The following is a 14,502-nucleotide window of genomic DNA, read 5'->3' as shown; positions in this document are numbered from 1 at the left end:
AGATCGCGCAGTCGTCACAGATCCTCTATGAGGTCAAGACTGCGCCACAGGAGGCGCAGATCATGGTCCTGCACGGACTCTTCCAGAACCAGGTCCTATTCCCCAACCTTGTCTGACTCCCCGGGGACGAGAGTGTCTCCTGTGGATGACATCCGCACGTTCCAGGATGTTCTCCTGTACCGCTTTGCCCGCCATAAGTGTGGCAGGGTATGCTCAGACGTGAGTCCCTTGCTCACTTTGCCACTGGATTCAAGCAAGCCGGGCTGAAGACGGCTGGAATTCCAGAAACCGGTCCTCAGAAGCTTGTTTCTGGTCCAGGGAAGGCATGACATGGCAGTTCGGGCTGGACTGTTCCCATGAGGCACAGGGTCAGACTGATTTGCATATAGCCATGTCTGAACTGGGGTGGCATAGTGGGCTAAAGAACGGTGATGGATCAAACCCACATCTTTTGACTGGGTGTGAGTGTTTGATTGGTTCAGATGCTCCGTCCATCACCACCCTGTTTTGTACCTCCTGAGGGGTGCAGCAAAATTGTGAATCACGGTGACGACTCCAACACCTACGACGTCCGTTATTTTTGAGACACTTCACAAGAAGCATTTGTCTCGCCCTCTACTACTGCTCGTGCCAGGATTGTAGAGCCGGCGGAGGAGCTGTTCCTCACGCCTGCAGTGACGAAAGCCGCTCCATCCTGTCTTCTTAAGAAGGACAGGGCCCCGGATTCCGACCCGGCTTTTCTGCAGATTGACCCTATTCCGGACTCCGTTATAGTGACGGCAGCCAGAAAACAACACTCTACCTTTCCGTCTTCTACCGTGCCTCTGGATAAGGACAGCCGATGGATCGACTCAGCTGGCAGGAAGGCCTGTGGGACGGCATCTACGACCATGAAGGCCTCTAGTGATGCGGCCTTGCTGGGGCGGTATGATCGTGCCCTGTGGGAATCTCTCCAGCAGTTCACGGACCTTCTGCCACGAGATAAGGAGGATTTCCTGGAGATCCAGAAGGAAGGGATGCTGGTTTTGAACCAGGTCATCAGCGCGGCTGCTGATGTCTCGCTTTTGGCGGCCCACGGGAACTGCCATGGGATCAACCAGCGGCGCCATGCTTGGCTCAGGCTCACATCACTCAAGCCGGAGGCCCAGCAGCGAGTGGCCAATCTGCCGTTCTCTGGGGAAACCCTGTTCGGCAAGCATGTGGACGATGAGATGGCCTGCATGAAAGCGGAGGCCGAGACTGACGGCTGTGGGCTTGGAGAAGCCCAAGGACAAGAAGGCCTATCGCCCGTTCCAGAAACGGTTCGGGGCACAGGGCAGAGGACGAGGGCAGGTTTCGGGACAGCAGCAGCAATAACAGCAGCAGTTCCGGAGGCCCTTCCAGAAGCGCCAGAAGGGTAGAGGAGGTCAACAGTCCTCTACAGCGAACAAGGGTGTGGCCGGATCTCGACCCTGAGCGGATACTTCCCCTACATCCGTTACCCGCTCCGGTGGGGAGAAGCGTTCAATTTTTTCTGGCAGTGGAGACAAATTACTCAGGACAAGTGGGTGCTGAATATAGTTTGCAATGTATACAGTCTTCGGTTCACCAGCCCGCCTCCATCCATTCCACCGGTCAGCTCGCAGTTTCAACTGCGCGAGCTCCAGGCGGAGGCCGATATACTGTTAAGGAAAAGGGCGATAGAAGACGTACCTCTGTCTCAAAGGGGAAGAGGTCTGTACTCCCGGTTCTTTCTGGTTCGCAAGTAGGACAAGAACGAGTTCAGGCCCATTCTGGATTTGCGACAAGCGAACAAGTGGATTCGCAGAGAGAAGTTTTGCATGCTGTCGTTGCATTAGATTTATCCTCAGCTGCAACAGGCAGACTGGCTATGTGCTATAGACCTACAGGATGCGTACTTCCATGTGCCCATTGCACAAACACAGGAAGTTCCTGCGATTCCAAGTCGGCGCCCATCATTATCAGTACACAGTACTGCCATTCGGGCTGAAGTCTGCACCCAGAACATTCTCCCAGAACATTGTCGAAGTGCATGGCAGTGGTAGCCGAACACCTAAGGAAGAACAAGGTGTTTGTCTACCCGTACCTGGACGATTGGTCGATCAAGGCCTCCTCCTCGGAAGCTCAAGCACACTTCCAGAAGACGTGCTTTCTCTTGAACAAGCTGGGGCACATCAACATGTTCAAGTCTGTCCCGACTCCTGTCCAGTGCATACAGTACTTGGGAGCCTCCATCAATACGCTGTCAGCAAGCGTGTCTCCTTCGGAGGAGAGATGATTATCACTCCTTCGGAAGGCTCAGGCTCTTATGACTGCTCCATCTACAACAGTGAGGACGGTGTCTTCTCTACTTGGGTCGATGGCCTCTTGTATCTTCCACACGCACGGCTGCACATGAGACCATTGCAGGAGTGCTTGGAGGATCAGTGGGATCAAAGGAAAGTATCTTGGGACGGCAAGATACGACTGTCTCTGCATGCTCTTCAGTCTCTGAAGTGGTGGTGTTCAGCGGAGAATCTCCTCAGAGGGGTTCCCTTCCACAAGGTCATTCCCACGCAGACTATAGCGACGGATGCGTCTCTCCATGGCTGTGGGGCGCACTCCGGAGACCTACAGATTCAAGGGACGTGGTCCCCGACAGAGTCCATGTACCACATCAATTTTCCTGGAACTCAGAGCTGTTCACTTGGCACTGAAGGCCTTTCATCCGTCCTTCCGGACCAACTCTTTGCTTGTTCAGACGGACAATACGACTACGATGTATTACCTCAACAAGCAGGGGGGTCGATCGCGCACTCTGGCGCAGGCGATCTGGCACTGGCTGCTGGCCAGAGGACTGACGATAACTGCTACCCATCTGCCAGGTGTGCAGAATGTTCAGGCAGACGCGCTGAGCAGACTGATTCAGGAAAACCACGAATGGGTCATAAACGACGAAGTACTAGGAGAAGTCTTCGCAAGGTGGGGGACTCTAGACGTAGATCTGTTCGCCACTGCCGAAAACAGCAAATGCCGAGACTTCACCTCCAGGTGCTACCAGCCGGGGATGCTGGGGAATGCGTTATGGATCAACTGGTCGAACAGCTTTCTGTACGCTTTTCCACCCATTCCCCTGATTCCGGCGGTGCTCATCAAACTGTCCCAGTCCAGGGCACGGATGATCCTGATTGCCCCGGAATGGCCCAGACAGTGGTGGTTCACGGACCTGCTTCACCGGTCTCTCCTTCCTCACATACGGATGGTGTTGAAAGTTTATCTGGATAAAACCAAGGATATTCGTAGGTCAGACCAATTGTTTATCAATTATGGATAAGTCAGGACGGGTCTTGCTACCTCTAAACAGTCCATCTCTGGGTGGATTGTGTCCTGTATAAAATTGTGTTACCAAAAGGCTAATAAGACCTTGGGGGGTAAACCTAAGGCTCATTCCACCGGGGGCAAAGCTGCCACGACTGCTTTGCTCCGTAATGTTCCAATTAGCGGCCACTTGGAAGTCGACCCATACCTTTGCTAAGCATTATTGCCTGGACACTGATGCCAGGGCAGACGCTCAGGTTGGGCAGGCACAATAGTGGTATTATTTCTCTGTTCTCCACCGCCGCTTTGGTGTGGGGATGGGCTTGCCATTCTATTCACTAGATTATGACTATACACAGAGATCCCCTACTACAGGAGGAGTAGTTTCTGTCCTGTAACTCCAGTTCTGTAGTAGGGGTATCTGTTATAGTCATAAGCGCCCGCCCTCCTTCCCGGTGGAGAGAGATATTCATGTAAGGAATGCTACAGGTCTGTCGTGTTACGCTTTCAAAAAGAACTGAAAGTAAAAGGGACCTGCAGTGCATTCTGGGATACTGTGAAGTTCTGGAAAGTTCTCTCAAAGGCACAGTTTCCTATTCTGAGCTACATAATGGCAGCCTATGGGCCGTGTCTGTCCATGTCTTTCTCTCTATCATTCCAGAGGGTTTTTGCTTTTAAAGCAAGGAAAATCTGGACAGGCTTTGCTGTTTGTGGATTTTTGGTGGAATTTCTAGTTGAAGTACTGGATAGTGTAGCCTGTGGATATAGGCTGCATTATCGGTCTTTAATTCTCTCTTAAGTGTCTGTGCAGTTATGCATTTTTCGACACCTTAAGAGATTATGTTTGATTGTTCCTGGGTCCACGCACATGGGCGGGACTATTCACTAGATTATGACTATAACAGAGATACCCCTACTACAGAATTGGAGTTACAGGACAGAAACTACTTCTTGCACTGCCTGTCACGTGTTTGTACGTGATCATGAATTGCACTTGTACGACCAGATTTAATAATTAAAAATAAAACCAAGAGCCAATCGTTCTTCTCCCAACTCGCCACCATCTTTCATCGTTCTTATAGTAACCATAATATTTTCTTAATCTCTTTAAGTCTCTAGGATTCGATTTGGAGCTAGAACAATAATTGGTGATTTAAGGGGCTGACAGCAAACTGAATAAGAAGCAAGACCCTTATTTTACTTACTACACCCCATTGTGTACGTTCTACTAAAATATTTAACTTTTTATCTAGTAAATTTGCTTCAATCAACTTTAAAACTGATCTTAATGATTGAAAAATTATCTTGATCAAGAATCTATAATCAGAATTGGAATTTGCTTTTAACCCCTAATCTTTGCAGCATGTTGTCTTTTCTCTATCTAATTATTTTAGCATGTGAATGCCAATGCCCGGTGAAGCAAGGAAGCAGATGGGGAGGCCACATCTCTCCCCTCCCGTTTTTTTTGTTGCAAACAATCCAGAGACAAATTTGAGGCAAAAGAACTACTTTAAAAAAAAAAAAAAGTTTGCCTTTAGTGCTGCTTCTTGTTCCTGCTGTTTTTTGAGGATCGTTTTGTCAGTAAATGTATTGGGGGAAATTCACTTTATACTTTTGTGGACCGAAATTTAGTCCCCTTGATACCAGCATGGCTGAAGATGTTGTTTTCCGGCCCTTCTGCTACCCAGAATGGCAATCAATAGTCAGTTCCCAGAGTTAGATACATTTCTTAACATCATGAATGTGAAAAATTGTTAAACATTGTGTGTAGTTGTGAGTAAGAGGAGGAACATCACTGCTTGGTGCATTTGGGTTCAGGTCACTCCTACAGCACTACATTATGCTTCCAAGGCAATAAAAAAAATATATTCTGCACATATCAGATTTTCCTTAAACAAGGACAATTAACTTCTACTCTTCTGATGACAATGAAAGCCATGAGATTCTGTGGCTCAAAGTCTTACTTTTTATTTATTTTCTTAGTTTTCTTGGGCAAATAAATTGGTCCAAATCCTGTTAAACCAATTAAGCTTTACTTGCATATTTGTTGACTTGCCTTAGTTTACCAGTTCATTATACTGCTTTCAGATTTACATGTTTCTGATGGTTTAGCAATTTCAGTAGCCCATCAGATGATAAAAAATACTTTTCTCTAACCAGCCATCCTGGCAGTGCACCTATTCTTTGTTATTACAAAAATATTCGGTTGCTGAAATTCTTTGAAAAAAATACAGCAGTCTTCCTCACAAGTATTTTGTCCTTGGCCATCTTCCGAAGGCCATGGAGAAGAGGTAACTAGTATGTTAAAAGTACAAGGTACACACCCATGTAGCGCTTGTACTTCGCTCTTCAGCCATGTTAAGTTTATACCATCTCCCCTGCTAAATATACCTACATGCATTAAAGGTAATGGATGATTTGTAGTGGAGATTAACGTTTGAGGGAAGTGGGCAGCAGCCTTGGGCCGTTAGTAGGAATAATCCCATTAAGTTGAAAATAAAGGGAGGGGTGGGGGAGATAGAGGTGCACTATATTAAAAAAAATGACATGAAATTTTCTTTTATCTAGGACGTGGGATTTATTCCAACATGATGGGATTTCTTGGTGGTGTCTCTTGGGCAATGTTGGTGGCAAGGACTTGTCAGTTGTATCCCAATGCAGTTGCATCTACTCTTGTCCATAAATTCTTCCTTGTTTTCTCGAAGTGGTGAGTTTTGTAATTAGTTTACATTTAATACACTTTTGAAGAAACGTTGCGGTGTATGGTGACCCAAAAAATGCTAATTTGATACTAAATAAAAGTAAGCCTTTTGAACTTACCACTTTGGATTCTGTTAAACTGCTGTCTTTTTTACTGCGCATTTTGTAAATAAGGCACTTAAGTTAAGTCTGCATATTGATAAAGTAAATCGTTTTTTCTTAGTTTATTTTGTTTAGCTTGAAGAGCCTCAGACTGTTGACATCCAGTGTTTGCAGTCCTCTATGCCAAGGATGATCATTGATATTTGTGAAACAGCCATGCATGTTAACCAATTTTAATATGAAACCTAGTATTTAAAGTACGCTTGTGCTGGTGACTATTGCTGGAGCAAGGAATGTTGCAGTATGGTTGCTAAATGTTGGTGTTTAGGTGGATGTGGTTGAGCAACAATAGATCAATGTGCTATCTGTGTTGTCTAAATAACAGAAATGTTCCACAATGTTGCTTTGGTATTTGGTCAATGGGAGAAATGGACTAAGGACTACACTGTTTGAGCTCTTACAATAGTTCTAGTGGATGTAAGCCTCATCTGTATTAATCATACAGACTTTTGGCAGTCTCCAAAGAGATCATTGTAATGACTGCAATTGCTAGAAAACCAAACATGCATGTCTCTTGAAAGCCAGTTTAAAGTAAGTTCTCGTAAGCAATACTTAATAGCTCTTGTCCGAGAACAAATACATGCCTTGCATGCTTTACAGTGCAATGGATGCTACTCTGGATTATTTTAACTTGACAAGTTAAACTGGTGATAGTCCACTTTCTATTAAGGAAAGTATTATGACCCGCTCACCCTCTCAAGGTCCTTAAGATAATTCCCAATCTGTGTAAAAGGTTCTCTTCTGTGCATGTTTCAAGCAACACTACAGTCTGTACAACCCAGAAAAGAGGGAATCTAAAAGTCCGTCTTACACTTATTGGGAGCAGGTCAGAATCTGACTGTTGTGGAGCTCCAGCTTTGCACATTGTCTCCTGTCCTAGAACAGGATGGGGGTAGCAAATTGTTTTATTTTTAGTCCCCTTGTCTTCCAAAAGTCCGACTCTTAAATTTATGTACCGTCTGCGCCAGTCAATTTTCTCCAGGCACCAGATTGATGGGTTGGGGCAGGTTCAATGGTGGTGACAACGTTAAACAGTGAGGTACATGGATTGAAAAATGCATGCACTCTGGCCTAAATAGCACAGTATCCCCCTCTTAAACGTTGGGGGTACACCATTCTGTCACACAGGATTTCAGTGGTTCACGTTGTGCTTTTTCAAAAAATAAAGCCATAAGGTGACTTATCCACCCTACAAATCAGTAAATGTTTTCTGGTTTCTGAGGTGTGATCAGGTTTGCTCCTTTTTGCTGGCTACTAAATTGGTTTACTGCAGTGTCCAGGTTTTTCTTACTAACACAATTTGTACAGAAATAATTCATTAGTTCTTACATAACTGCAAAGACCGAAGATTGTGTCCGAGTGCATGCTTAGAATCTGTTGTCACTTCCATTTCTTTCAAAATTGATTTGCCTAAAATATCGAACTACACGTAATAGAATTGAGGGGACGGTGTGGACGGGATCCGAATTCCCAAACCCGGTCCACATGTTTCTACTCCACTCTAAAGATCCAACCAACTGGGCATCTATCTGCAGCACAAATTCTTCCACCACAGCTATCCACTCCCCCTGTGCCTTGATTAATCCACCATTTCCGGTGATTAAAACCGCACCCAAAATATAGAAAGAGCTCTTCAGGTCACATCATATTATATTCTACGTCTAGAGAAGCAGCTTTATTAGCCTCTTCCAAAGCAGAGGAAATGTTTTTCTTTTGTCCCAGCAGAAAACTTCCAATATATTTTGGTAATTTAGGATGATTTAACCTCCAGATTGGCCAACTCTTAATTTCTACTAGGGTGCAGGTCAGAAATTCGGCGGGTCCACTAGCTCAATGCCTTCAGCTCCTTCAACAGCAGAGTGCTCCTTTTGTCCATTGAGCCACTTGCAACAAGAGTGTCCACCCGATAATTTTCTCATCTTGGGGCCCTTTACAGTGCGATGTGCTTGTTATCAGACCGTGTAATCATGCACACATTCTGTCTCTAATAATTGTCTGATTATCTTTACGATACCTACCAGCAGATCACTGTCTCGTAATTCTTTAACTGTAGGAGGAAGTCCTCTGCATCCATCTCTGTTTCACATTTCACATCTTGTGCAGAGCCACTACATTTTACTATGTGCACATTGCTGAATCTGTGTACTGATCTAGGGAGTATAGTGGTTTCTGTGCTCTTGCAAGGCCCTTCATTTGTTCTCAGCCCTTGCTGTTGACTATTCTATCCCTCTCAATGTCTGTTAGATCCTTCAATATCGCTTCACAAGCTTTGCAATCTAGAGCTACTTGTCCATTTCATTATCCTGATCTAGAGTTTTGATACTTTTACAAGACCCTTTCACCACTACTCATGTTCCCCTAGTGTCTGCAGCCAACATATTTGTGTGGTCTCTTTTGAAAAAGTGGGCAAGGGCTCAATGTCAGGTGCCCCACAAGACTTACCTCTGCTTGTGAAGCAATTCCGCAGAGACAAGAGCACCCGCCCCTGTACCCACCTGACCCTTGTGGAATGTTGGACCCAGCAGGGATGAGATGGACGCAGGGAAGGGAGCCAGGATGTAGAGGCTTAGTGTGGGAGTGGAGCTTGCGGGGTATCTCGGTGCCAGCTGGAAACCAGAAAAGAACCAGATCAGAAAAGAACCACACCTCCCGTTTTCAGAGCAGCCCCTCAAACACACACAAACAGTTTCCCTCCGGGAACTCACCAGTGCTTCTGTAGACTACGGTACCCAGACATCATTGCAGCTCCAAAGAAGGACAACCAAGGTGAGGCGCTCCTGCGCAAAGTACCCAAGCCAAAACCAAAAGAAAGCGCTCCTGCGCAAGGTACCAATAAATCAACTGTCGAACCAGAAGGCAAAGCGCTCCTGCGCGTGTAACAATAATCAGAACTTAGTCACGAAAACTGTGGCATCCCTGGAAAACCAAAGTAAGCTATTTACAATGCTCCAGCTCAGCTGAGCTATTCCCCCAAGCAGCGCTCCTGCGCGATGGAGAAATTAACTGCGAAGACAAACCCAAAAGTAAAGCACTCCTGTGCTAAGACCCTTAACCCCAGTACAGCGCTCCTGCGCGGTAAGGGTTAATGTAGGCAGAAAAAGGAACAGCCCTGGATAGCGCTCCAGCGCGGTGAAACAAAAGGAAAACAAGCAAGCGCTCTTGCGCGAGTATATGTGGCCCAAAACAACAAGCGCTCCAGCGTGGCGTGAACAGACAAACAGCGCTCCAGCGCGGCGTAGGCCAGCAGGTACCTGACTAGTCTCAGCTCCGGAAACCGCATCCGCGTCTCAGGAGAATCCAGAAAAGATTCGAAGCACTGAGCCGGCGGGAAACTCGATATTTAAGCGTTTCCCCCCCGGAAGTGCTTCAGTAGACCCAGGTCAGCTGCCCAGGACTAGACCGGGACTCAACTTCCGCCCGGAAGTGAGTATCCCGGCAGTTCTGTGTGTGTTAGCGGGGATGGCGGGGAGCGGCAAGCGCCGTGAACCGTGACCCTCCCACCTATTAACTCATTAGTTCCATTGTGTAGGCGATAGGTCTGTTAAGATTGGCCGCTATATTTTATGTACGTTGGTTACAGACCTACAGATTAAAAGATGACACAGATCTTGTTGCATGTATCAAGATGTACAACAGTATACATTAAAACAATTAAGCAAACTTAAAATGTCTACAGCCTGCATCATTTACAGTATTAACCTTATAACTCTGGAAGAATCTGTTATTTTATATTCTGTTTTTTACCATTGTAGGGGCAACAAAGTTCCCAGAATATTTTCAACACTTGAGAAATAAATAGAATAGGCTTCATGCCTTGCAGATGCCAATCATATAGCTTACAGGAAACATTTGTAGTGAGTTGAAATAAAATTGTATAACTTCTGTTTCCATACTTGCATACAATAAAGCATTTGCCTGGTGCTGACAAACATCAAATTGGAAAGATACCCATTTTCAAAATAATTACAATTCCGGTTATAACTAATTGTTTGAAATGAAGTACATGACTGATTTTTCATGAAATCGGACGATCAACCTCCAGTTGGAGTGCAGCATACTGTTTGTGTATGTAAAAGCATTACTATAATTGAGAAGTTCCCTTGCATTAACTTTCCCTATAGTATCTGTAGAGTACAATGTAGCGAATATTGATATTGTAGTATTTAGTCAAACTTTCACTCAAATCCCAGACAACCCAATTTCAAGCATAATGGCCTCTATTGATAGCCAATGTCTTATCAGATATGATTGCCATGAGCAACCTTCCAGTTTATTTGCTCCAAAAGCAGTATTATAATGGTACACTCCACTACAGATAGTTAAAGCTGTAATTTTACTAAATACTCAGAGTAAAGAAGCAATATGTTCGAGGCATGTGTGCTGTAAATACACATGCTTTGCATACTCCTGCCACCTAGTGTTGGGTCCGGATGTTTGCAGGTTGTTTTTCTTCAAAGAAATATTTCAAGTCACGAGGTAAGATGACTCCTCCTTTCGGTGATACTGCACATGGGCATTGACTCCATTGTTGTTTTTTCCGCCATTGGGTTTGGCCATAAATTGCTGCACTCCGGTTTGAAATATTCTTCAGGTTCCCCTCAGTGTGCAATCCACTCTACCCTTGACTGTATTGTTTCGTATGCGATTCCTACTTATCCGCGTATTGCTTTGGTCAACAAATAAATTTTCGATCAAAATCGTTGTTGGCCGCCTTCGGGCCTGACCGTGTCGGTCCGGTCTTCTGTCGATGGTCGACTCAGTTTAAATTCTTCACGCTGTGCCAGGCTAAGTATCCTCACACCGACTCACATAAGGTGTGTAACTTGTGCTTGTCTCCAGAGCACAAAGAAGATGACTGCATTGCTTATAAATCGTTTTGGTCCAAAAACTCTTCTGGATCGACAACGTGAAATGCAGTTTCAGAATTTTCAACACTCAGGATATCTTCGATGAATAATACGAGCATGAGGACGTCGAAGCAGCAGAAGAACAAGTGACCATCTTGGTTCCAGAGTCTGATTCGGGACTTGAGACAGACATGGAGTCTGTAGACGTGCCTTAAGCCCTTACCCAAAATTCATAAGGCTTCAGTACCACCTCTTCCTTCTGGCTAAGGTCTGCACCGAGACAATGTTTCTGAGGCCTGGCCTTGCGACTTAGCAGCGAAACAGATACTTAAGCCTGCCGGCTCGGGACAGAGTCGACCAAAATCTTCAGGTTCAAAATCTTCCAGTTCGAATCCGAAATCCGGTTCGGAGCTGAAATCATCCATGCCGAAAGGAAAACTGGTTTCTGAGCCGAAATCTTCCGCTCCTAAAAGCACTTCAATCCCGGCATTGAAACTTTTGGTGCCGAAATCAAGATAGCAGTACTGAATCTTCTGACTCTAATTTGGACATTGTTCATCCCAAACTGGATCCTAAAAAAAATTTGATATCAATCCTGATACAGGACATATTCATGCGTTTAACTGGAGATTTAGCAAGCTTCCTTCTGAGGACTATCCCTGTAAGATTCCTTTAAAGAAGAAAGATGTGGCTACCAGCCCTGTTTATCCTGCTCCACCAGCCCCTCCATTTCCACCCTTTTCTCTACAATTAGATCCTTTACACATTTCACCTCTGGGGTCTCCATTTGCACAGCCTGAAGATAGATATTGAGGAGCAGGACATTAATTTGCCTGCAGACCCATTGAAGGATTACACCATTGACCCTCCATTAGACAATGACCCAGACCTTTACCCTGCAAAGCCCTCCCTACCCGATGATGTGGCTTACCAGGAGCTCCTTGCTAGAGCAGCAGAGTACCATAGAGTGGAGTTACATACGAGGCGTTCGAAAAGGACATTTTATTTGAGACACTTTGGGCCACACACAGGTCTATACACACACTCTGTATGTCAAGGGCATTATGAGGCATGCAAAGGATATTTTCAAAGAACTAGTGCGAGCACACATTCTGACTCCTATACAAACCTTTGCCATCTGATCCTATCTTTAATAAAGGTCAGCTGCTTCTTGACTCCCTTGTAGTATCCAGTGCTTGCAAAAGAGCTAATTCACAAACTTTTGGTGAGTCTCCTCCCCCAGATAAAGAATCTAGGCTCATAGATGCTTCAGGCAAACGTGTGGCCTCTCAAGCTGCTAATCACTGGTACATTGCAAATACACAAGGCATGCTAACTAGGTATGAAAGAGCACACTGGAATGACATAGAGCAACTGCTCCAATATCTCCCAGAAGAACACAAAAACAAGGCGAAAGTTAGTTCAAGAGGGCAAACTTATTTCTATTAGATGTGCCCTAGATGCTGCTGACACTGCTGCTAAGGAGATAAATACCAGCATTCTCCTCAGAAGGCATGCTTGGCTTAGGTTTTCAGGTTTTAAACCTGAGGTACAAGAATCCATTTAAAACACCTCTTTTGACAAAGAACACCGGTTGGATTCTGTAGTCAACCAATCCCTAGAAAAAATGAATAAAGATACTGAAGTGGCAAGTCCATGGGAGCGCTCCAGTCCCCATCAAGTAGAGGCTACTTTTGTCGCTCTTTACAGAGGAGGGTCTAAAGCCACATCCTCAGACACAAATGCTTCCACTTACAAAAGCAATACCCAATCCTCTCATTCTAGAGGTTTTTATAGAGGAGGGTATATAGGAAATGATTCCAAAGGTAGGGGTAGAGGCGCCTCAACACCCAACCCCCTTCCCCTAACAAAGTCAAGTCAAATAATTTATATAGCGCGCTACATACCCATAGGGTCCCAAGGCGCTTGAAGAGGGGTGGGGAATTACTTGTCGAATATCCAGGTTTTAAGTTGCTTTCTGAATGCTAGGTGGTTCTGAGTGAGGCGAAGGTGAATGGGAAGTGAGTTCCAGGTTTTAGCCGCCAGGTAGGAGAAGGATCTTCCTCCCATGGTGGTTTTGTTGATGCGTGGTACAGCAGCAAGGGCTTGATTGGAAGAGCGAAGCTGGCGGGGGGGGGGGGGGGTGTAGAAGGAAAGTCGTGTGTTGAGGCATTCGGGTCCAAGTTCGTAGAGTGCTTTGTGTGCGTGGGTTAGGAGGCGGAATGTTATCCTCTTATTGACGGGGAGCCAGTGGAGGTTTTTCAGGTGACCAGAAATGTGGTCTTTACGCGGGATGTCTAGTATGAGTCTGGCTGATGCGTTCTGGATGCGTTGGAGTTTTTTCTGAAGTTTTGCGGTGGTACTGGCGTATAGGGTGTTTCCGTAGTCCAGGCGGCTTGTAACCAGTGCGTGGGTGACCGTTTTTCTAGTTTCGGTGGGGATCCAGTGGAATGTTTTTTTGAGCATGCGAAGAATGTTGAAGCAAGATGATGAAACGGTGTTGACTTGTCTGGTCATCGAGAGTGAGGAGTCCAGGATGACGCCCAGGTTCCGTGCGTGGTCCGTTGGGATGGGTGCTTTTCCAAGGGCCTCTGGCCACCAAGAGTCGTCCCAGGCGGAGGGGGAGGTACCTAAGATAAGGACTTCTGTTTTGTCTGAATTCAGTTTCAGACGGCTGTGCTTAATCCACTCGGCAACTTCTTTCATTCCTTCATGTAGGTTCGTTTTGGCGGTGTTAGGGTCATTGGTGAGTGAGAGGATCAGTTGAGTGTCATCAGCGTAGGAGATGATGTTGAGGTTGTATTGGCGCACGATGGCCGCGAGGGGGCTCATGTATACGTTGAAGAGGGTGGGGCTGAGTGAAGATCCTTGTGGCACGCCGCAAATTACTTCAGTGGCCTCTGACTTGAATGGTGGGAGGCGGACTCTCTGAGTTCTTCCGGCAAGGAACGAGGTGATCCATTCCAGTGCTTTTCCTTGGATTCCGATGTTTCTGAGGCGTTGTAACAGGGTGCTATGACAGACTGTGTCGAAGGCTGCGGAGAGGTCGAGGAGGATGAGGGCGACTGTGTCTCCATTGTCCAGTAGAGTTCGAATGTCGTCTGTTGCTGCGATAAGTGCGGTCTCAGTGCTGTGTTTTGCTCGGAAGCCGGACTGTGAGGAGTCGAGGGATTTGTTGGTTTCGAGGAAGGCGGCGAGCTGGTTGTTGACAGCTTTCTCGATGGCTTTGGCCGGGAATGGAAGGAGCGAGATGGGGCGGTAGTTTTTGAGTTCGGTGGGGTCAGCTGTGGGTTTTTTCAGGAGGGCGCTGAGTTCGGCGTGTTTCCAGCTATCCGGGAAGGTGGCGGAGTTGAGGGAGCAGTTGATGACGTCTCGGAGGTGTGGTGCTATGATGGAGTCTGCTGTGTTGAAGATGTGGTGAGGGCATGGGTCTGTGGGGGATCCTGAGTGGATGGAGTTCATCAGGCGAATGGTGTCCTCAATGGAGATTGGGTTC

General features: G+C 46.2%; 1 protein-coding gene across 2 annotated transcripts in view; it reads left to right on the top strand.

Moving 5' to 3' along the window:
• The window catches only part of PAPOLG (poly(A) polymerase gamma), a 522,398-nt gene that overhangs the window by 321,553 nt on the left and 186,343 nt on the right, over positions 1–14,502 (top strand). For both annotated transcript variants that reach the window (XR_013596236.1, XM_078649302.1), the window contains exon 9: positions 5,866–6,004. Coding sequence is in view for 1 of the 2 variants with exons in the window: in XM_078649302.1 (XP_078505428.1) it covers positions 5,866–6,004 (139 nt within the window). In the remaining variant the exon portion in view is untranslated. The remainder of the gene's footprint in view (positions 1–5,865; positions 6,005–14,502) is intronic.

This window comes from Lissotriton helveticus, chromosome 6, assembly GCF_964261635.1.
Source record: "Lissotriton helveticus chromosome 6, aLisHel1.1, whole genome shotgun sequence".
Classification (NCBI taxonomy): Eukaryota; Metazoa; Chordata; class Amphibia; order Caudata; family Salamandridae; genus Lissotriton; species Lissotriton helveticus.
The sequence above is the reverse complement of the archived record's forward strand: the minus strand, read 5'-3'. Positions and strand labels throughout refer to the sequence as shown.